Below are 21,801 nucleotides of genomic sequence, written 5' to 3' on the forward strand. Positions count from 1 at the left end.
CCCCTGCCGAAGCCCTGGAGCTCCGTGCCAGCAGCTCCTGCCGCGCCCTCACCTGCAGCCAGAGAGGCCGCTTCGGGCGTGTGCGTGGGGCAGGTGGCAGGCTGGGAGGCACTGCTGAGCGGTGGAAGGTGGGCAGTGGGCACCTTGCCAGGCCCTTCGTCACACAGCTGTTCTCGCCACATGGGGGCTGGGAGCAGCCCCAGCAACAGGCTGAGGCTAAACCCATGGAGATGAGGACAGGGGCTGCCCCGCAGAGGGAACCAGCCCAAGGGCAAGAACCAAGCAGCGCCGGGCTCTAGGGCCGGGAGACGGAGACGGGCAGGAAGGCGGACAGCGGGCCTGCCACGGGCTTGGTTCTGAGCAGGGCTGATGCCTGGCCCAGCCATGCTAATGGCCACTAAAAAGCTCTTCCAACACCAAATTCAGGGCTGCGGGAGGCCACAGACCCCACTCACAGAGAACATCCTGTTTGGGTCCCCAGGCACTTAGTTTCGTAGTCTCCTAATTAGTCAGGTGTCTTCTGGTGGCAACTGCCTGCTACAATTCAGAAACAGTCTCTGAATTCTCAGGATCTAGGGGGCTTTGGGAGGGGGTGGTCTCTGGATCCCCAACCCCAGGAAACTTGACAGCCGTCTCCTTTCAAAGAGCCAGGCTGGGAAGAGAACCAAGATGGCGGTGTAGGTAAACGCCTGTACTCGCTGCCTCCCACAACCACATCAAAATCACAACTAAAATACAGAACAACCATCGTTCAGAACGGCCGGAAAACTGGCCGAACGGAAGTTCTGCAACTAGAAAAGGAGAAAGCACTTTGAGGCTGGTCGGAGGGGCAGAGGCTCAGGACCAGCTGGTCTGACACCGTCACGCACCTTTTTTCTAATTGGGAGGGGGATCGTCTACCCTGAGACCGCCCATGAGGAGCAAGGGGTCCCAACCCCACCACACCCCCCAGCCCAGGCTCCCAGAGCTGGAAGAAAAGGCCCCATAACTACAGGCTATAAAAACCAGCAGGATTGGGGGCTGAGAGACACGGAGGCTGCTGGAGACAGCTGTTCCTTTTAAAGGGCTGGCACATGAGCTGAACTTACAAGGTCCCGCTTCCTCTGAGCTCCAGACACAAACAGGGAGGAACTAGATTGGCATCAGGGCAGGAACTCAGGGGCGGCTTTCTCCCAGACGGAGATGCTCCCAGAGGTCATTGTTCCTGTGCTGGGACCTCCCAGGTCGTAGGGTTGACTGGCAGCCATCTCTGCTCCACCCTTGTGATTCCCTGAGACCCCGCCCCATCCAATTTATAGCCCCATCTGATTGGAAGCCTCACCCAACCTGTTTGCAGCAGCTTTTGCATATAAGTGGCCTGTCCTTGCCCCGGCTTCGGACTGCTAAAATCTCTAAACAAGCTGCAGCTGGGCCAGCGTGCCCCAAGCCTATCAGAAAAAGGCCCAAGACCCAGCACTAGCACGAGCCTGCCTTGCTTCCCAGCTGGGCCTCGTCTGGGCACCCCCAAGCCCAATACAAATGCTCCTGCAGGGTGGCCCCAGGCAGTGGCTGACTGCACCTCCCTGGAGGCCCTAGAGCCAGTGCACCCCGTGGACAGCTTCAGACCATAGCAGATTACACTCAGGGGCAGACTCAGTGAGCACCAAAGCCCCCCTGAAGCAAGTCCTGCTCCACAGGGGTGTTTCCTACACAGCAGCTCTCCCACTGTAGCTGCTGTCACAGCTCTCCCACTGTACCTGGTCCTCACAGCGTTCACTTCCTCCCAGTGACACCAACAGCAATCAAGGCTCAACTACAAGACAGTGTACACAGCCCACACAGGGACTTTCAAGCGTCTTAGTGAGAATGAAAAAGAACCAGTCAGAAATTAAGCGAACACAAGAATAACTTACAGGGATTCAACAGGAGAGTAGAGGAGTCTGAGAATCAAATCAATGATGTGGACTATGAGGAAGCAAAAAAACACCCAATTAGAAGAACAAAAAGAAAAAGGAATCCAAAAATATGAAGATAGTGTAAGGAGCCTCTGGGACAACTTCAAGCGTACCAACATTTGCATTATGGGGGTGCCAGAAGGAGATGAGAGAGAGCAAGATATGGAAAACCTATTTGAAGAAATAATCACCTGGTGAAAGAAATAGACTTACAAGTCCAGGAAGCACAGAGAGTCCCACATCAAGACACGTCATAATTAAAATGCCAAGGGCTAAAGACAAAGAGAGAATCTTAAAAGCAGCAAGAGAAAAGCAGTTATCTACAAAGGAGCGCCCATAGGACTGTCAGCTGATTTCTCAACAGAAACTTTGCAGGCCAGACGGGAGTGGCAAGAAATATTCAAAGTGATGAATAGCAAGGGCCTACAACCAAGATTACTCTACCCAGCAAAGCTATCATTCAGAATTGAAAGCCAGATAAAGAGCTTCACAGACAAGAAAAAACTGACGGAGTCCGTCACCACCAAACCAGTATTACATGAAATGTTGAAGGGTATTCTTTAAGAAGAGGAAGAAGAAGAAGAAGAAATAAAAATATGAACAATAAAATGGCAACAAATACATATCAACAACTGAATCTAAAAATCAAAATGAACAAGAAATCTAATGAACAAAATAAATTGGTGAATAAAATAGAATCAGAGGCATGGAAGCATGGAATAGACTGATGAATCTCAGAGGGAAGTCGCGGGGGGGGGGGGGGAGATTAACCAAAGATCTTACCTATGGACACAGACAGTAGGATGGTGAAGGCCTGGTGCGGGTTGGGAACCGGGTGGAGGGGGAACAATGGGGGGGAAGGGGGTGGGCAACTGTAATACTCTCAACAATACAGATTAAAAATAATAATAACCTAAAAAAACAAACAAAGAGCCAGGCCTCCTGACCAAGGACATCGTGCCCGTTCTTTTCTAAGCTCTGCGCCCTCTCCCCCCACACACACCTGGCTCCCGGGAAAAAGGTGGCGTGGACATGAGCTGCTCAGGAAAGACGGAGAGGGCCCAGCGCCAGAGCCGCAGGAGGGAACAGGGTGAGAGAGTGAAGATGCCCTACACCTAAGACTAGTGACCAAGGGCCTCTCCGGGGTCCCACCAGCATCGGGGTGTCTGTCTGGGGGGATGCAGCTTGCTCTTTGCCACACAGGCCCTTGTGTATGGTGACTGGACATCTCCGGCCTCCCTGACATGGTCAGCCCCCTCCTCCCTCCTGCCAGCCTTCGTCCCTTCCCCTTGACAGTGCAGGACCCTCCTCGGTGCCGCCTCGGAGGGGCAGGAGGCTGGGAAGCCAGCCCAGCCCAGCTCTGAAGCTGCAGAAAGCGTCCTTCCTGCCCCTACTTCCCGTAAGGCTCGCTTGTCCCCAGAACTCATTCCTAGAGAAGGAACGAGGCGGCCAAGAGCCTGGCCCCAGGAGCAGGATTGGCACCTCCTCGGAGCGGCCAACAGCAGGCTCGGTTCCACATTTGGCCCTTAATTATCTTTCCAGTTCTTGGTTATTAATGATCCTGGGCACCGAGCGGAGAGCAGCCTGGACCTCGTGAGTCCCCCCAGCCCCACCTGCTGCTGCCTGCCACCCAGAGCTGTGCGCAGACCCCGGGCCTGGAGGGGTCAGGCCGGTGGCCAGCAGTTAACCCTCTCACCACCAGTGGCTGCCACCCACGTCAAGCTCCCTTCCAGGTGCTGGCCTCGTACCTGCCGCCTGAGACAGAGCCCGGTCTGGACCTGGATCCATGAAACACCAGAGGGCAGAGAACAGGAGACGGACAGCAACGGACCTGCCACCCATCCTGGGGGTGTCAGGCTCTCCAGTCAAGAGGGGGAGGGTGTTAGCAATATCCCACACGCTACCGTTTCCGCTCTAAAAACCAAACAGAACGTGGCCAGGTTTCGTGGCCCAGTCCCAGCAGTGGAGCCTCGAGTCTGACGAGGGGACGTGAGGAAAGGGCACTGGGCAGGGGCTGCTCACGGTGGTGGCATCCCGCTGCCCTCCCCGGCCTCCTCCCCACTCCATGGGGCTACTGTCTGGCCCGCCTCACTGAACTTGAACTTGTCGAGAATGGCCAGGCCTCGGGCTTTATGTGCTCTGCAGTTAAAGGGCCCGATGGCAACAATCACGCTCACCGGGTTTGGGTTCGTGGAATGAATGGAAGGACGAGGGCCTGCTCGCTCGCTTCACGGTCATTGTGGGAGCTAAATGGAACCGCGGATGTGGAAACATTGAGAACTGCAAGCAAGAGCCATCAGGTCCAGGGCTAATGACATGTGACAGAGGAAGGAGGGAGGGCCGGGAGCCCCGAGGGAGGAGCAGGACTGAGGCTGTGGGCCGATTCTCTGACCTCCCTCCCGGAGAGTCCCAGTACCAGCGAGGCTGAGCCGTGCCCAACCTGGGAAGCCCCTGTGCCAGGCTTCCGGAACCAGCAGGCAGCGCGGAGCCCTGCACCCCATCATGGGGGGGAATGCCAGCAGCCCCACTACAGACCTCCCTCTGCCATCTCCACCACGACACTCAGGCTCCCAGACCAGCTCCTGGCAGGAAGGACACCCACGGCCCCTGGCAGCAGCCTCTCTTAAAGGAAACTGCGGGGGAAACTCCATCCATCACTAGCAGAGCCCCGTGCGGAGCACATGGGTCACACCTGGCACCGGGGTGGGTGGGCCTGGCTCTGAATACCAAGTGGCTCTGCTCCCGGAGCCTCTCTCAGCCTCTCCTCCCCGATACTCGCCCAGAGGGAGCTCCCGCCTGCTCTAGGCCAGTGGTCGGCAAACTCATTAGTCCACAGAGCCAAATATCAACAGTACGACAATTGAAATTTCTTTGAGAGCCAAATTTTTTAAACTTAAACTTCTTCTAACGCCACTTCTTCAAAATAGACTCGCCCAGGCCGTGGTATTTTGTGGAAGAGCCACCCTCAAGGGGCCAAAGAGCCGCATGTGGCTCGCGAGCCGCAGTTTGCCGACCATGGCTCTAGGCAGACGCCCTTCCTGGGATACTCCCATGATGCTCCTAGTGTCCAAAGGATGCAGAATGAGGAAGCCAGGACCAGCGGGTTGTAAAAGGTTTGTTTAATGTCCCAACGCTCTGAGAGGAAACTCCAGCCAGTGGAGCAAAGGGGCAGACCAGCCCCGCCCCATCCCCGGGTTCCAGCCTCCGTGCTCCCACACCAAGCCCCCGCCGCCCGCAGCCAGGACCAGGACTGGCTGACAGCAGGAAGGGCGACCCCTGCTGCTCCCTGACTCCAGGTCCTGGGGAAGGTTTGGGCATGATGAGGGGACAGCGAGAACCGAGCCCACACTAGGACCCGAGGCTGCTGAGGTCACTCAACTGACCACGGAGGACACTGTCGCGGGGCGCCATGGCCAGGATTTCATGGCAAAAGTCAGAAAAGCCCAAGCCTGCCCGCCCCTAGCGCTGGCAGTGCCACGTGGAGGACCCAGCTGACCGGGAGCCAGAGCAGGCGACACCTCACACTTCTGACTCCAGGCTGTTGATCCGCCTCCAGGTGCAAGGTCCCAGGAGGCCCTGCGTCCCACAGGCCGCCCTGCTGACCTCTCCCGGCCCCCCACTGTCCCTGTAGCCTGTACTCAGCCCCAGGGTCCTGCTCCTGTGCCCTGGAGGCCCCCAGGCCCCGGCGAGCCAGGGGCCGTGGCTGGCACAGGGTGGGAGATGAGGGCAGACAGCCCTCCAGCAAAGCGGCAGGTGGGCATGGGCGTAGAGGCAGGCGTGCTGTCTGTGGGGCCAGGCGGGGACCCCTGCCCACGCGCGGTCCTCACAGGCCTCCCTGTAGGATGGCAGCCACATCGACTGCGCCTGCGCCCAGCGCCCGCAGGCCGGGCGGGCGCACCTGGCGGGCAGCGCGCTGGGCCGGGCGAAGGCCTCGCCAACCGAGCTGGGCAGGGACGCGTGGCGCGCTTGGGGGCCCCGGGCCCAGGCGGCGTGCAGCAGGGCCTCCCTCCGGGCCAGCTGCTCCGGCCCGAGCAGGGGCCGATCCTCCGGCTCCGGGGAATCCGGGAAGAGCGGGAGGAAGGGGCGTCCCGACCGGTCGACTCGAGGGAAGGAGCTGTAGTGGCAGCGCTCGGGCGACAGGGGGCGCTCCGGGAGCGCTCGCCGCGCGGAGGCCGAGAGGTGCCGCCCGCAGCGCCGGGTCCGCACCGGCCACCGCACCTCCCAGGCGGGCCGGCCCGACACCCGGGAGCCGTCGGGCAGGGGCGGCCTTGGCGTCGGGGGGCGGCCCAGCAGCTGCGGGGTCCTGCGCCCCAGCGCGGCGCGGCCGCCACCTCTGGAGCCCGGGTCGGGGGGCCGGCGCGGGGTGGGCGGCCGAGGGCCCGGGCAGGCGGGAGTCAGGGGCGCGCGGCGGCTGCCCCACTTCTCAATGGTGCGCGTGGCGCGGTCCAGGGAGCTACTCACGCCGGCCGTGGTCACCATGTCGCGCGCCGCCTGCAGCATCTTGAGCACACTGGCCTGCGCGGAGCCGGCCGACGGGTCGGGGCTGGGCGGCCGCGCGGGGCTGGCCAGGCTCTGCACCCCGCTGAAGCAGCTGTAGATGCCCTGGGCGGGGGCGGGAGACCCGCTGTGAGCGCCCCGCCTCTCCGGGGGGGGGGGCCCTCCCTGCCTGAGGCACCAGCCCAGGCACCTCCAAGTCCTAGGAAGCAACTAACACTTGTTAAGCGCCCCCCAGTGCCAGGCACGGTGCTGCTGTGAGGTTACCCAGGACTCTCTGCGGCTCCAAGAAGTTACCCCCTTTTAAAGCCACGCAGGCGGTCAGGCGGGGAGGGGGCCAGCGGGCGCAGCTCTGCTTCCCTGGGGCTGTGATGCCGCAGGCCAGGCCCCCTCGGGGACCCTCCGTTTTTACATCTGTGGAATGGGGCCATGGCTGCCTCTGACTTCTCCGGGCCGGTGCCCCTAAAGCTGGTGCTGTGAGGGGCGGGGCGGCACCCACCCTGCTGAAGGCCAGCAGGAAGTCCAGCCGGGATGTGCTGGGCACCGAGTGGCGCAGCTTCCAGTAGACCAGGTGCTCCCACGCGAAGACCAGCAAGGCCAGCCCCATGGCCACGAGCAGCATGTAGAAGACGCCCGCCATGTTGTCGATGTCCAGCTTGCTGCTCATCACCTCGTTCTTCTCGTTCTGGCAGATCCCCGAGAGCCACACCGTCTCCAGCTTCTGGGTCTCCCCTGGGCGGGGGCACACGGAGCTCAGGAGGGACCCTCCCCATGCTCACCCACGCCTTGAGCAGGCAGGGCCTGGAGCCGGGGTGCCAGGCCTTGTAGGACCACGGGGATAGGGCCAGGCAGGCCCAGGGTTAGGGGTCGGGGGTCAACCAGCAGGAAGAAAGGACGGGGCGGGGGCGGGAGGGGGGGGGCTGAGTGGGCAGTGCCGGCCTTTGACATCCCCGCCCCCTCAGGCCTAGTAAAAGCTTGCTGGCTGGGAACATGTTATCGTTCATTTATTCATCGAACACGTATTGGCCCCTCATGCCAGGCATGGAGCTGGCACACAGACAGAAGGCCTGGGCCCCCGGGGAAACCACCAACACCTCCGTGGTCCCCTCTCTCGCTGCTCTCTGGTCCTGACGGGAAATCAGACCATTCGTTACCTCACAGGGTTGGACTCTGAACTCAAAGCTCTCTCTGGGTTTTGGGGGGCAGGTCCAGCTGGGCCTCAACTCAGACTAGGCAGGCCCTGGCTCTACCCAGGTCGTCTCAAGATGGGAAAAGAAAGTTCAGCCACCCCAACCCCACTGTGGCCTGAGCTCCTTCCTGTCTTCCCGCCCTCCAGGGACTCCCCAACCCTACTGCCCACTCCCTCCCGGCAAAGCCATCTCTTCCCCAGGTCGCCATCCAGTCTCCCAAACCCCCTCACTCACACACACACACACACACACACACACACACACACATTGCCCTAATCTCTCACCCCAGAGCCCTCTCCCTGTCCACAGGTCCTGGGGGCTCGGGAACGGTGGTGATGCTGACCAGCCATTGAACAGCCATCCCGCCCAGCCTCGGCGGCCCACCCTGGACCCCCAGCCCCCAGCGGCAGCAGCACCCACCATCCCCCAGGAACTGCAGGAGCGCCAGGTCGATGGCTCGCTTCCAGTGGGACTCCTTCTGCATGGCGATGCCGTAGCCGGTGGTGGCAAAGACCTTGCCGGAGCCGATGGTGACCAGCTTGCAGCCCTCATCCTTGCCCGCCATGTAGTTGAGGACAGCGGCATCGTAGATGAAGGCGTCCAGCTTCCTAGGGACAGGCGGAGCCCTCAGGCAGGGATCGTACGGGGCCAGCACCCAGGGGGGTGGATGGCCAGAGCCTTCCCTGCTTCCCTTGGGTCCAGGATGGAGAGAAGAGCCCCTCCCACAGCTCGGGGACCCCACCCACCCTCCTCCTCAGAGAGGCCAGGGGACTCTCTACCCCCAGAGGACACGCCCTCTCTGCCCAGCCCTTCTTGTCCCTAAGACCCTAAAAAGGTCACAACCTCCACCTCAGGGCAAGGCCGCACCCTGGCCAGCACCACAGCTGCACATCTGGGCCACCTGAGGGCGTCCGCTTTTGTTTCCAGCTTCACTCTGCCCTGAGACCCCCCCACCGCCCGCCCCCAGGAGTCCTACAGGACAGCCCAGCCCCACTGTCCCCAGCGTGGGTCTCCCAGGCAGGGACGGAGCTGGCCAGGGGAGCCGTGGGGAGAGACAGAGGGGAGTGCAGGGCTGAGGACCCACCCCATCTTGAGGCTGGTGAGCGCGTCCTCCACGGAGCGCTGGTTGAACTTGACCATGTGGGTGTGCATGTCCCGGTAGTTGCTGCGAATATTGCGCTCCGTGCTGCCGTTGGGCACTGTGCCGAAGCGGAAGGGTGGGTACTGATCCTGAGGCCGCTGAAACTGCGGGCAGAGGGCGGCCGCCATCCGTGACCCGCCCCCGAGCCTTCCAGGCACCACCTCCCCCACCCCCCAGTCCCAGCCCCATGGTCTGCACTTGAGCAGAATGGTCTTAGATTCTGCTCAGGCCACTCCTGTGGGGAAGCTGAGGCCAGGATAAAGAGAGACTTTGTCAGGGGACCTGAGCCATCTCTCCCCTCCCCCCACCCCCCACCTCACCAGGCTCCCCAGCTCCTTCCTGCTCTGGCCTCCAGGTCACCTTCTACCGACTCTGTCCTGTGTCCCACCCAAGGCCTGCCCCTGCCCCGGGCATCCCCCGCCCCCCGCTGGCCGTGGCCCCAGAACCTTCTTGTCACTGAGGCCGGACACCGTGTCGATGTACTGCTCCTGGATCATGAAGGCGGCCAGGTTGGCGGTGTAGCTGGCCAGGAAGATGACGGCGAAGAAGGCCCAGACCAGCACCATGATCTTGCTGGTGGTGCCCCGGGGGTTCTCGATGGGCACCGAGTTGTTGAAGACCAGCGCCCACAGCAGCCACACGGACTTGCCAATGGTGAAGGAGGGGCCCCCGGACTCTGGGGGTGAGAGGGTGGGCGCTGGGACTTCCCGCCCAGCCCAGAGGGGCCAGGTCTCAGCCCGCCCGACTCCACAGCTCCTGTCCCCCCGCTGTCTTGGGTGGGGACCCCCTCCCTGGCCATCCCCACCCCAGGGCAAGGCAGCCCACCCCTCGGAGATGCTCCGGCCCCGCCCGCTCCTCCCAGGCCGCGTGCGCGCTTACTCTTGCCGCTGGTGAGGTTCTGGTTGTAGCTGACGGGGCTGAAGTACTCGAACATGAAGACCGTGAGGGCCACCACGGTGAGGCACATGACGAACATCATCACCCACACCGAGGGGCTGTAGGGCTCTGGGAACCAGGGGGCGGCTCAGCGGCCTGGGCGCTGCCCCTCCCCCCACAGCCCAGAGCGCGAGGTGGACAGGTGGGTCCCCGTGGCCAAGGCAGGTTCCGTCAGCCCCGAGGCCTGAGCAGAGCCCCAGGAGAGGCCCCACCCCCCAAGGGAGGTCAGGCTCTCCCGCATTCTTGGTCTCCCCATCCCAGCTGCCCTGGAACAGGGTCCCATCACCCCCTCCCAGGACACCTCCCTTTGACTTCACCCGGCCCCTGGCTCTCCTCCCCCCTCCTCCCCCACTTCCTTTCAGGAAAAGAAGGTCTATCCCCACGCTCCTTCCCGTCCCCGCTCATCCCCCTGCCTGCAACTGCCTTCACCTGTACCCCCTCCCGACCCCCCCCACCCCGCCCCCAGCCTCAGCCCAGGAAGCCACATCGGCAAACCCAAGGAACTGCTCCGTCCTCGCCACCCTCTGCGCCAGCCCGCTGCCCGCACTCCTGCTCTGGAGCTCCCCTCCCTGGCCCCACGCGGAGGAGCTGGCTGTTCGCCCAGGGCCTCGGAGGTCATGTCTCGCTCCTTCTCCTGACACGGAAGCCGAGGCCCCCGAAGCTGGGAGAGCGGCCTGAGCCTCTGACAAACCCTGTCAGTCCCCCTGGCGAGAAGCCATTGCTGCCATGAGCACCTGCTCCTTTGGTGCGATGCCTATCTATGAAGGGGCAGCGGTACCCGCTCAGAGAGGCTCAGCGACTTGCCCAAGGCCACACAGCAGGAAGGGGCAGAGCTGGGATTCCCTCCTGTGCTCCTGGCCGAAGGAGGGGCTCACCTGTCCTCCCGGCTCTCTGTCAACCCCCCACTGCAATCCCAGCTGACCTCCCGACGGGGCGCTCTGGGGAGGCGGGGCTGTGGCTGCCTCCCCGCGCCCAGCGTGGCACCGCACAGGGGCTGCCCTACGATGCCCATTTCCTAGTCAGGTCAGAAACTAGCACCACTTCCCACGCTCCGGGGTTTCTCCACGCCCCAAGGAGCGTCTCCCTGTTCCGCTGCCCCCGCCCACGAGGCGGTCCTGAAGCCAGCCTGCTTCTGGCTTTCCTGTCGCTCATCTGGGGCCCCCTTCACCCCACTCCCCTCCAGCCCCCCGCCCCCGCACCACACTCAGGCTCGGGGGCACCGAGACTGCTGTGCTTGCCCCGGAGGCCCACCCCACACTCCTCCTCCTCCTCCCCATCTCCACCCACGCTCCGCACAGCCACCGCGTGGGCCCCTCTGCCCGGCGCCATCCCTGCCCGCCCGAGCGCACCCAGGAAGGCTGACGGGGACACGGTGCCATTGCTGCGCGCCACCATCACGCTGATGCCCGTCTCCACGAAGGGCACGGAGAAGTCCACGATCTCGGAGCGCTCCTCGTTGATGGTGAGGGAGCCGATGGCCATGTCTGCCCGCTTGTAGTACACCTGGGGCCACGGGGAGGCGGGGCTCCCACACTGGAGCTCTCGCCCCAGCCTCCTCCCGGCCCCCCCTCCTGCACCACCAGCCGAGTCAGTTCCCTCCCGGGGCCCTCAGAGCTCCGCTTTCAGGGCTCACCACCCGAGAGGCTTCATCGGTGACAGCCCGGTCCCCCCTGCCAGCTGGGAGACCCTGGGGAGCTGGGCCGGGGTCCCACCCTCGAGGACCCCTACACAGGAGGAAACCCCCGAGGAGCAGCTGGGTGGCTGAGCGGGGGGCGGGGCCCGGGCAGCCGGGCTGGTGGGCAGCTCAGGCGGACCCGGGGCAGGCCTACCTCGCCGATCATGCCGTTCCACACGCCGCGCACCCGCTTGCCATGCTTGCCGTTGGTCACCAGGTACAGGTCGTAGGAGAACTTGACCGCCTTGGCCAGCTTCTTGAGGATGTCGATGCAGAAGCCCTTACAGCAGAGCTTGGTGTAGGGGGCTGTGTCCCCGCTGCTGCCACCGGGAGCGCCAGGAGTCAGAGCCGGCCGCGCCCCCCGCCTGGCTCCCCACACCGCACCGCAGCCCGGCACGCGCTCACCGCTCCCGGGTTCTCACGGACCTGAAGGTGTGGTTGCTTTGCCGGCGGCAGGGCACGGTGTTGGGCACGCAGCCGCCTGTGCCAGGGTCCGGGCTCTCCACGATGACGAAGGGCCGCTCCTCCAGCGTGGCCACGGTCAGGTGCCGGCTGTCCACCACGGGCTGCAGGGACGCGCTGTAGCGAGGCCACACTGGGTACTTCATGTGGAGGACGCCGCGGTCCCAGCGCCCCACCTGCGCAGGGTGACCGGCCTCAGCCCGGGACCGCCAGCCCTAGGCCTCCCGCCCTCCGCGAGGCCTCTGGTGGGGCCGCCAGGGCCTCGAACCCCCGTCCCTCACCTCGAGATGCTTGGAGCAGGACAGAGCAGGGCCTGGGCGGGACATTGCTCAGCAGGAGGGGCGGGGCCAGGGGCAGGGCGTGGGCCAAAGGGAGGGCTCCCTGCAGCCTCCTCCCGCTCCAGTCCCTGCGCTGTCCCGTCCAGCCTCCACACGGCCGCCGGCGCCCAGCGCCTGCCTGGAGCCCACACCGGAGTCTGTCACTCATTCGCCACACCCACTTTCCTGACCTTAGTATAAAGTCCTTAACCCATCGCCCACTCTTCTTCCTCATCATTTAAAGATGCCAAACCCTCTGCTCCTGTGTCCATACCAGGTCAGTGTCTCTTCCTGGTGGGCTCCTACTCACCCCTCCACAGCCCAGCCCAAATGTCCCAACTGCTGTGAAGCCTTCCCCAGTTTCCTCCTTTGAAGGCAGAACTAATTCCTGCCTTTCTTCTCTACTCCCATAATGCTTTGCACGCATCTCTACTTAAGCCCCCCCCCCCCATCTCCCCAAATCCTGTTTGTTTACATGTCAGCGGGGCCAGCACAGCTGCGGGTTACTCCTCCCACAGGGGCAGGGCTATGTGATAAGGTGGCAGGGAGGTTCTGCAGTGGAGGGGGGCCAGGGTGTGTGGGAGCCCAGAGCTGAGGGGCCTCACCCAACCTGGGGACCCGGAAGGGTTCCCCGGGGAAATGTGTCAGCTGAGACCCGGGGATGAGGGGCTGGGGGAGGGGCAGAGGGGACTCTGCTCAGCTGTGGGCACAAGAGGGGGGGGCCCTGGGCTCACCCCCTTCTCACCATCTCCCAGAGGCGGTGCCGGTTGAGGGCGATCACCACCATGGTGGGCTGGACCAGGTACCCACCGGGGCTGAAGGCGAAGTCCCGGCCCTCCCAGGTGACGTTCAGTAGGTGCCTGCAAGCGGGAGAGAAGCCGGGCATTCCCTTAGGCCTGCCCGCAGCCCCGCTCAGGTTCTGACACCCACCCCACCCCCCACCCCCGCCCATCTGCCTCACCACCTGACAACAGGGAGCATTTATTGTGTCTGCTTCTGTTTCCCTGTATTGACCGCCACCATTCTCATCGCACCCTGGTACCTTGGTCCCAGGCACACAGCCAGTGGGAGGTGTGGCCAGCGAGACCAAGCTCACTGCCACCCAGGTCCCCTGAAGCGCGCACCCCATGCCCCGCGCAGGTGCCCACCTGTGGAAGGCCTCCCGGGCAGGGCTCACAGGCCCGGGGTGGCCGCGGCAGTCCCCAGCCGGGGCGGGCAGGGCGCCGTGCTGGCGCCGGTAGCCGTGGGCGCCGAGGGCCAGGATGGCCACGCCGTCGCGGACCTTCTGGCGCAGGCTGAGGCGCCAGCTCTCGGTGACCACGCTGATGAGGCCCACGGGGAAGACGGCGGGGGGCGCGTCGGTGCTGCCCAGGGCCAGGCTGGGCACCAGCCACACGTGCCCGGGCCCCACCAGGCCGGCGTGCGCCGCCTCTTCGAACAGCACCTCGGCCTCCTCGCGCGAGCAGTAGGCCACCAGCACCGGGGCGTCGATCTGGCGCAGCAGGCGCTGGGTGTGCGCGCGCGTCCCGCCGGGGCCCAGCTCCAGGGTGAGCACGTCCAGCAGCCGCCAGCCCAGGTAGCTGGCGTCGGCGACGGCGCGCACGCCCTCGAGGAAGAGCGCGTGGCCCGGGTGCAGGCTGGTGATCACGGCGAAGGCGCTCCAGTCGTACTCCTCCAGCACCTTGAACAGCACCTGCAGCTGCTGCTCCAGGGACACGCCCAGCTGCAGGAAGGCGGAGCCCGGCTCCTGCGGGCGGAGGGCGGGGCCTGAGGCGGGGCGGGGCCTGAGGCGGGGTGGGTGGGGCGAGCCGAGTCCCGCCCCGCGCCCCGCGCCCGCGCCCCAGCTTCGGCTCCCTCGGTCAGCCCTTCGATGCCTTTGCGCTGAGCCCAGGGAGGCCTTGCCCCGCAAAACCTCCCTCCCGCCCCAGCCGGGGCTCCTCACCACGGCGGCCCATCCGGTCCCCTGGAGGGTGTTTTAAACGCTCTCGCCAGCGTCACCTGGGAGCTTGTTGGAAATGCACATTCTGGGGCGCCTCGCACACCTGCTGGATCAGAGTCTCTGGGGGTGGCGCCCGGGAATCTGCATTTCAACAAGCTCTGCAGGTGATTCTCGAGCTCCCTGGCCGACGGAATCGGATTCTCGGAGTTGGGGCGCTGGCTGGAGTGTCTTTCTAAGGAACTGAGGGTGGAGAACCACCGGGCTGAGAGCTGACATCCGGCCCAAAGGTCACCGGGAAAGGACCAGCCTCCACGGAGCCCTGGGGATGAGGACGTTCCTCCTCCTCCACCTCCGCCACCACCAGCGTCCAGGGCACCGCAGGCTCCGGCCCGGCCAGCGCAAACCGCGGCTCTAAGGCTAATGCTAGGCACGCCCCTAAGTGAGGGCTCCCTGCGGCCACCGCGGCCCCTCCAAGATTTCACCGTACTGTCCCAATCTTTAAAAAGGAAATTTGGGGAAATTCTACAGAACAGGTAACCCAGTTCTTTCAACAAACAAAAGTCAAGGAAAAAAGCGAGAGACTCAGAAGTCACATGGACCAATTCCACAGGGGAACCTAACTTGGCTCCTGATGCAAACAAACAAACAAACAAAAATTAGCTTCCATGGCACTTATGAGACCAGAGGGGGAATTTGAACAGTGGCTGGCTGTCTGATGATGTTAAGGAATTTTTATTATTTTCTAGGTGTGATAACAGATGGTGGTTTCTTTTAAAGCCCTTGCCTAGCAGAGATACACCCGGAAATATTAATGGATGGAATAATAGGGCGTGTGGGCTTTGCTTCAATGACAGCAGAGGGCGGCCTGGGTGGGGGTAAGGGTGGGCAGGGCCGGTCAGGGGTGGATGGGGCACATACGGCCAATATACTCTGCTGCCTGCACGTGTGCTCAAGACGCTCCATAATAAAGATAATCATAAAGACAGGCAACTCAGGTCAGTCTCCCCTGAACGCATTCCTCGGCTCCCCACTTAGGGCAAAACCCCAATGTCCTCCCACGGGGTCAGACTCCACCTCCCTCTCCAGGCCCCTCTCTGTCCTTCACCTCGGGGTGTTCCCACCGCCTGCCCCTGCCTGGGACACTCCCTGCCATCCGTCCCACCCACACAGCATGCCGTCCCCTCATCCTCCAGGTCTCAGCTTCCACATCCTTTCTTAAGAGACCTTCTCTGAACCCCCTACCCAGATGGCCCCCGCTGACTCCCCTGTGGTGTCCTGTGTTTTTCCTCCAGAACACTATGCTGCTGTGGCCGCAGATGTAAGCTCTGTGAGGGCACGCCTCCCCCATGCTTCAGACAGTGGCGGCCTCTGGATGCTCTCTCCTGCAGGGGCATCTCCTGGGTCCCCTGCCCAGCCTGGCCCTCCACCCCTGAGTCTACAGCCCGGCCAAGGAAGGCCAGGGAAGCGGAGAGAAGAGAGGCCAGCGCTGCCAGCACAGCCAGAGGTGGGCTTGCCACCTGCCCACCGCTCATCCAGACAACAGCCTGGGGAAGCAGCCCAGAATGGTTATCTTCCAGAACATTCCTTCCCCCAGCCTTCTCCTCCCTCCCCCATGCCACACCCTTGGTCTGCACCTCCCCGCCCGTCCCACCCTATTCCAACTTCCCAAGGCCTAAGTCTCTCCCCGGCTCAGACTCAGCCATGCTCGCCCAGCCCCGGCCTGGCTCCAGGCCCAAGGGACGAGGGGCCACGAGTTTGAATGGGCACCTTGGGGGTGAGGACCACAGCGGAGCCCCCACTGATGCTGAGGATGGGCACGTGAGTCTGGGAGGAGATGAAGTCGAGGATCTGGGCCACGGCCTCAGTGCCCACGTTGTCCTCGAAGACGATGCCATGGACGCGAGCCGCACCCAGGAGCGCACAGATCTGGGTGAGGAGGCTGCTGGGGTTGGTGTTGTTGACCCCCACGGTGAGTGGCTGGATCTCCAAGGGCAGGTCCAGGAAGCTCTGGGGGGTGAGGCGAGTCCGGGCCTGGGCCTGGGGCGGCCCCGAGCTGCCAAATACTACGGCCACCGTCACAGCCTGCTCGCCCTGCCCCGGGCCCAGCCCTGCCCAGGCACCGAGGAGTGAGGTGAGCAGCAGGGCTGTCCCCAGGGCCCCACCCATATCCACGGGCGTGTCCTGCAGAGAGATCAGGAGAGGCACGGGGGGGAGGGGGGGGAGAGGCAAGGAACAAAAAGATGAACAGACAGACAGGAGGTGACGGCAGAATCAAAGGGACACACATCCAGAGGAGAGAGGAGAAGAGGGGGGAACCCTCCACAAAGAGAGGCAGAGGGAGGCGGACAGACACAGACAGACACAGAGAAAGAGGCAGAGATTAGCTGAGCCTCCCAGGGCAGCGCCGAAGGTGGGGGCTGGGAAGAACGTGAGCCACGATACGTGCTCGTTACTCCCACTCAGCTGTTGAACAGCTCGCTTGGCCAGAAAGCCAGACCTTTGGAAACTTGTCCAGCTGGGTTCTGCCCCAGGAAGGTTTGGTGTCCAAGTGCATGGATTTGAGTGGAACAGACCCGAGTTCAAGTCCCAGTTCTGCGGCTTACTAGCTGGGTGATCTTGGGGAAGTTGCTCACCCTCTCTGAGCCACATTCTACTGCCTGCGCTAATCACAGGATCCACTTCACAGCAGTGTGAGGGCCGCCCACTGTGATCAGCTTCCTTATCCTGTAGGCGACAGCCCTCAGCCGGGTGAAGAAAGGCGGCTCTTATGACATTCTGCCCCCTCCTCTCTCCCCCCCCACCGCTACATTCTCCATTATAAACTGAATCTAACACCCCAAGGGGCTTTGCTCTGTGTGGCCCTGCCTGGCACAGAGCCGCCTCCTCCTGCACTGGCCATCCCTCCCCTTCCCCCAGGGCCTCAATCAGCGGCAGCTCTTCCACAGCAGAGGGTGACCCCACCGGCCTGTGCAGGGCTGGGGTCGGTGTCTGACGCACGAGCTGCTTCCCAGGCCACCACTGCTATGTGGGACCTCTGACGCCTGAGCCCAGAGCCTGCCGTGTCCACCTGCTACACGAATGCCATTGCTTTGGGTTGGGACCAAGAGCCAAGCCAGGGAGCGGTGCCCACTGACGTAGCTCTCCCTCCCAGCTGGCCACCGGCCATAGCTTTGCGCCCTCTCCATCTTCATCACATCCCCAGCGGAACCTCTGAACGGGAACGCCAAAGGGCGACCAGGGCGGGCCTGCCTGAATGTCCGAGAAGAGGATTTGGGGCTGGGAGGGAGCACTGTACGCATTTCGGTGCCCTCGAGATCCCCCCGTGTATGGTTTCCTGGCACATTGTCGGCCTGGAGACGCAGTGAGTCTGGGAAGGGCACCTAAGGGTGCCGTGGCACACCACACTCAGCCACCACCCACCAGGGATTGCAGGTTACACCCTGTCATGCCCACCTGTGCCCACACCGCCAGCCCCCGCAGGCTGCCCGCCCTCTGGGAGCCCTAAGACACCCCCCCCCCGCCGCAACCTCTGCCTTCCAGCTCTGAGCTCAGAGACATGCTGACCAGTACAGCAGCCACCTCCCCTGGGACTTGGGCACCAGAAATGCAACTCCTCATCTGCATGGGGGTGCCACAAGTGCGAAATACACACTGGAGATGGAAGATTAGTAAGAAAAAAAGAAAGTAAAATATCTCACTAATCATTTTATGCTGCATTACATTAATACCATTTTAGATGCATTGAGTTAAATAAAATATACTATTAAAATCAAGTTCGCCTGTTTCTTACTTTTTCTAAGGCGACTAGAGAAATCTTTACATGACACCTGCAGCTCTCACGTTCTCTCCTGTGGACAGCATGCCCCCGGCTCTCAGCTCGTGGGCACGGCCCAGGACGCTCTCTGACGGGAGCGTGTCCTCCGGGATTGGAGCGGAGGAGCAGAGGAAGTTGAGGCAGGGTGTGCCTCTCCCCAGGAGTGATCACAGAGACCCCGGAGGGAGGCGCCCGGGCAGGCCAGTCTCTGAGCTTCAAATAGCAATGGGAAGGTTCCAGGACACTGTCACCACGCGGCACCCAGCCACTGCAAGACAGGAGGGTCGGACCCCAGCCCTGGCCAGTGCCACCTGCCACTCGCCTTCCCCTGGCCTCTCACCTCTCCACCCCCACCCGCCCGCCCTACCGGCCCCACCGGCCACGACACCCCTCCTCAAACAGCACAGTGGCTTCCTAACATCTGCAGATGAAGGCCAGACATCCGGGCCCCATGGACAGCTCTCCATACACCCTGACCACGTGCCCTCCCCTCCATGGACCCCACTCCGCTGCCACCCCCCACGTCCTCATCTCCCGGCCTTGCTCTGCTGCCCCGGCAGGCTGTTCTCCACGACAGAATTCCAGAACCGCCAGAGCCCAGCCGCGGTCCCTCTCCCACTTGGCACCGGCCTTGGTCCATCCAGGCTCTGGACGCGGGGTGAGAAGACGGAGGGTCTGGGCGGGGCTCTAGGCCAGGTGCACTGCCTCCCCCCCCCTCCACCTCTGGGGTTGGGGAGCCGCCCTTTGCCCCTGGCAGGTACTGCCCCTCAGTCTTGCCCCAACCCCACAGTGGACTGTTGTCTTAGAGAGCTCTGCCCACCCACCTGCGGCCCATTCCTTTCACAAACGCAGAAGTTAGTGTTTGATGAACATGGGCCCCCTACATGGCCCGGGGGAGGACTTTCCCCCACCCTCTACCCCCGCTCCCCCAATCTCTGGCAAGCTCCGAACACGGACCTGTGCGTGCGCCCACACACACACACACACACACACACACACACACACACACACACCGGCACGGAGGGCCCCCTCTGCCGGGTCCGGAGCCCACCAGCTGCGCTGCTTCCCGAGCGGAGGGACCTCAACTCCTGGAGGATCCACTGCCCTGGCGGCGAGCGGCCTCGGCTCTGCCGTCGGGTTTCCCTCCCTCCCTTCTGCGGAGCCCAAACCCGGACCCAGGCGGCAGGGGAGAAGGCGGCCCCTCGGTCCTGCCCCCCGGGTTCCCGCACGGAGGTCTTCCTCCTCCCAGCTGCTCCTCCCCGCCGGAGCCCCCACCCCCGCCCATCGGCCCGAATCTCTTACACTAGGGCTGTGAAGTTCGGGGTATTTTTAGGCGGCGATAAAATTCACAGGGAACGTGGCATCAGGAGGAGGGGGCCCGAGAGCCACCGTCACTCGCGGCTCAAGGACACTCGCGATGCAGCGGGAGCGGCGGCGGCAGCGGCAGCGGCAGCGGCAGCCGCGGGGGTGACTCCGGGCTCGGGGATTCGCGCCACGCCTCCTGGCGGCCAAACTGGGCACCACGCACGCCGTGCCCCCCGCCTCGCCGCCACCCACAGCGGCGTCCGGGTTCCCAGGCCCCCACTCCCACTCCCCCGAGCGGAGTGGTCGCCCGCAGCCCGGCTGGCGGGGTGGGGTCCGGAGCTCCCCTGCAGGCGGGCTGTGGGCGGGGTACAGCCTGGGCCTGCCCCCGGACCGGGAGGAAGCCCTGGAGCCCCGTTTCCGGCCTATCGGTCCCCTTCAAGTTCCCATTCAAATTCCTAGTAGGGAGTTTACAAACAGACTCGGAACTGACGGGCTTGGCTGGACACTAGACGGGCTCCGAGACAGAGCAGACCATCCTGACACAGGTTCCTTCTCGGTTTCCCCTGGCCCAGCCTCGAGGACCCAGCCAAGGGGGGGCCACCATCAGAGGGTTGGGGGGGGGGGGGGGGGATGGAGCCAGAAGTCCCATCGCGCTGGCAGGGGTGGGAACCAGCGTGGACCGTGCGGTGAGCACAGGGCCCGGCGGAATTCCGCGTCACTCACCCCGCAGGACCTTCGGGTGGGTCGGGGACGCACCTTGGGGATCTTCTGTCTGCTGGAAGCTTGGCCTTCGCACGTCCCTGGCCCTGCCCACCTGGCCCAGCCAGGACCCGCCTTCCGCAGGGGCTCGGGCTTCCCTTCCCCGTCGGGGATCAGGGTCGTAGCCTCGGGGGACAGAGCCACCTGCTGGTGCGGTAGCCAAGGCCAGCGCCACGGGCTCCCCAGCGCCGCGGGCTCCCGGCTCTCCCAGGGCCTCTGCGTCCACCCTTTCTTTCTCGTCCTCGGAGCCTGGGTCCGTGGGGCGCAGGGTCAGCATTTGGGAAGGTCCCACCACCCCCCAAAGCCCACGCTGCTTCGCCGGGGTCAGAGGAGGGAGCTCAGCCCGCCTAGGAGGGGAGGATGGGGCGGGGGTGGGGTGGGGGAGGCTGAGGCGCTCAGAGCGGTGCAGGGAGCGGGTGAAGGCAGACGCGCTCTGTAAGCGCTCAGTGGACCTCCGGGAGCCAGAGGGCGGGCGCCTGGAGTCATCCACAGCCCCCCCCCCCGCCCCCCCGTCTTCCCTGCTTCCTACCCGCTCCAGCCCACCGCGCTCTGACCCAGCCGCGGTCCCTGCTCACGGCTCCGCTCCCTGCCCCAGCGCCTTCCAGCAGCAACAGTTGGGGGTTCCGCAGCCCAGACTCCCGCGTCCCCGCACCGGCCCACCCCCCGCGCTGTCGCAGCGCCAGGCGAAGGAGCTGGAGGGAGCGCTAGGCGACCCCGGAGAAGAACGCCTTGGGCGCCTGGCCCGCGTCCTTCCCCCAAGTCCGCCGCGCGCCTGTCACCTCGGCCTCTCTTCCGCGCCTCCTCTCCTCCCGCCTGAGTCCGAAGCCCAGGCCTGGTCCCGAGGGTCCCGTTCCCCCGGCCGCCCCTTCTCTGGCTCCCTGCATCGGCCCAATTCCCCGCGTGTCCCGCGTCTGCCTCCGCCGTCCTTGCCCGCGCGGCCCCCGAGACCAGCCCCAAGTTGGCGAAGTTTGCGCCCCTGGCTCTCCTCCTGCCACTCACCGGGGGAAGGGGCCCTGCGCCCGCGCTCAGAGCCGCGCCGGCTGCCTCCCGCGCGGTGCACGTCCCGGCGCCTCGGCTCCGCGCTGGAGCTCAGAGCTCGGCGAGCGCCGGAGCCCAGGAGCGCGGGCCGGTGCCCGTGGCGCGGCGGCGGGCAGGGCTACGCTGGGCCCGCCCCCGCCCCCGCCCCCGCGCCCCTCTGGCCGGCCTGTCCCAGGCTGGGTGCGCGCCGCGCCTCGGGCTCCCGGGGCTCGCCAGCCGGCTGTGGCCGAGCGAGCGCTCACCCAGGCCCGCGCCTCCGCCCCGCCCCGGCTGGCCCGCCCCGCCGCCCGGACCCGCTCCTCCACCCCCTCCTTGCTGCCCGCGCGCCATCGCCCGGATCCCTTCGCCCCTCTTCAGGACCGAGTCTCCAGACTGAGGCTAGAAACCAAGGCGGCCTCGGAGAAAACACCAGCCCGGAGCCCTGGGTTCGAGCCCGCGGCTCACTAGCTGTGCGACCTTGGGGCAGTTAATTTCGAGGATCCCTCAGTCTACAAAGCGAGGCCAGCATCTTGGGGACTGGCATTTAGACGGTGAACATGCTTTGTAAATTGTAAATTGCAAAGCGCTACGGAGATTTTCGTGCTGTCGGCCTGTGGACCTGGCTGGAAACTGACAGGGCAGGGAAGGCACTGGGAACAGAGTAGGGGACCCACCCGCACAAGACGGGTGGGCAAGCTGCTGCCCAGTCCCCTCACTCCCATTTTTCTCTTTTCTTGTTTTGGTTGTACCGGTAGCTGACCAGTGAGACCAGCAGGGCAGGCAGGCCCGGGTGCCAGGGTGCCTGGAGTGTGGGCAGA

At 64.1% G+C, this 21,801-nt stretch overlaps 1 protein-coding gene across 1 annotated transcript; it reads right to left on the minus strand.

Annotated features, from left to right (window-relative positions):
* Window positions 1-5,453: 5,453 nt before the first annotated feature.
* GRIN2C (glutamate ionotropic receptor NMDA type subunit 2C) lies at window positions 5,454-16,287 on the minus strand. Its single transcript, XM_028130643.2, has 12 exons — window positions 15,856-16,287; window positions 13,298-13,896; window positions 12,895-13,009; window positions 11,797-12,008; window positions 11,525-11,690; window positions 11,045-11,198; window positions 9,639-9,764; window positions 9,206-9,435; window positions 8,703-8,863; window positions 8,039-8,226; window positions 6,928-7,160; window positions 5,454-6,536 (listed from the first exon to the last, which is right to left on the minus strand). Exons 1-12 carry the CDS (start codon window positions 16,252-16,254, stop codon window positions 5,454-5,456), a joined length of 3,666 nt encoding a protein of 1,221 aa, XP_027986444.2. The 5' UTR covers window positions 16,255-16,287.
* Window positions 16,288-21,801: the final 5,514 nt, after the last annotated feature.

Source organism: Eptesicus fuscus, chromosome 20 (assembly GCF_027574615.1).
Source record: "Eptesicus fuscus isolate TK198812 chromosome 20, DD_ASM_mEF_20220401, whole genome shotgun sequence".
NCBI lineage: Eukaryota > Metazoa > Chordata > Mammalia > Chiroptera > Vespertilionidae > Eptesicus > Eptesicus fuscus.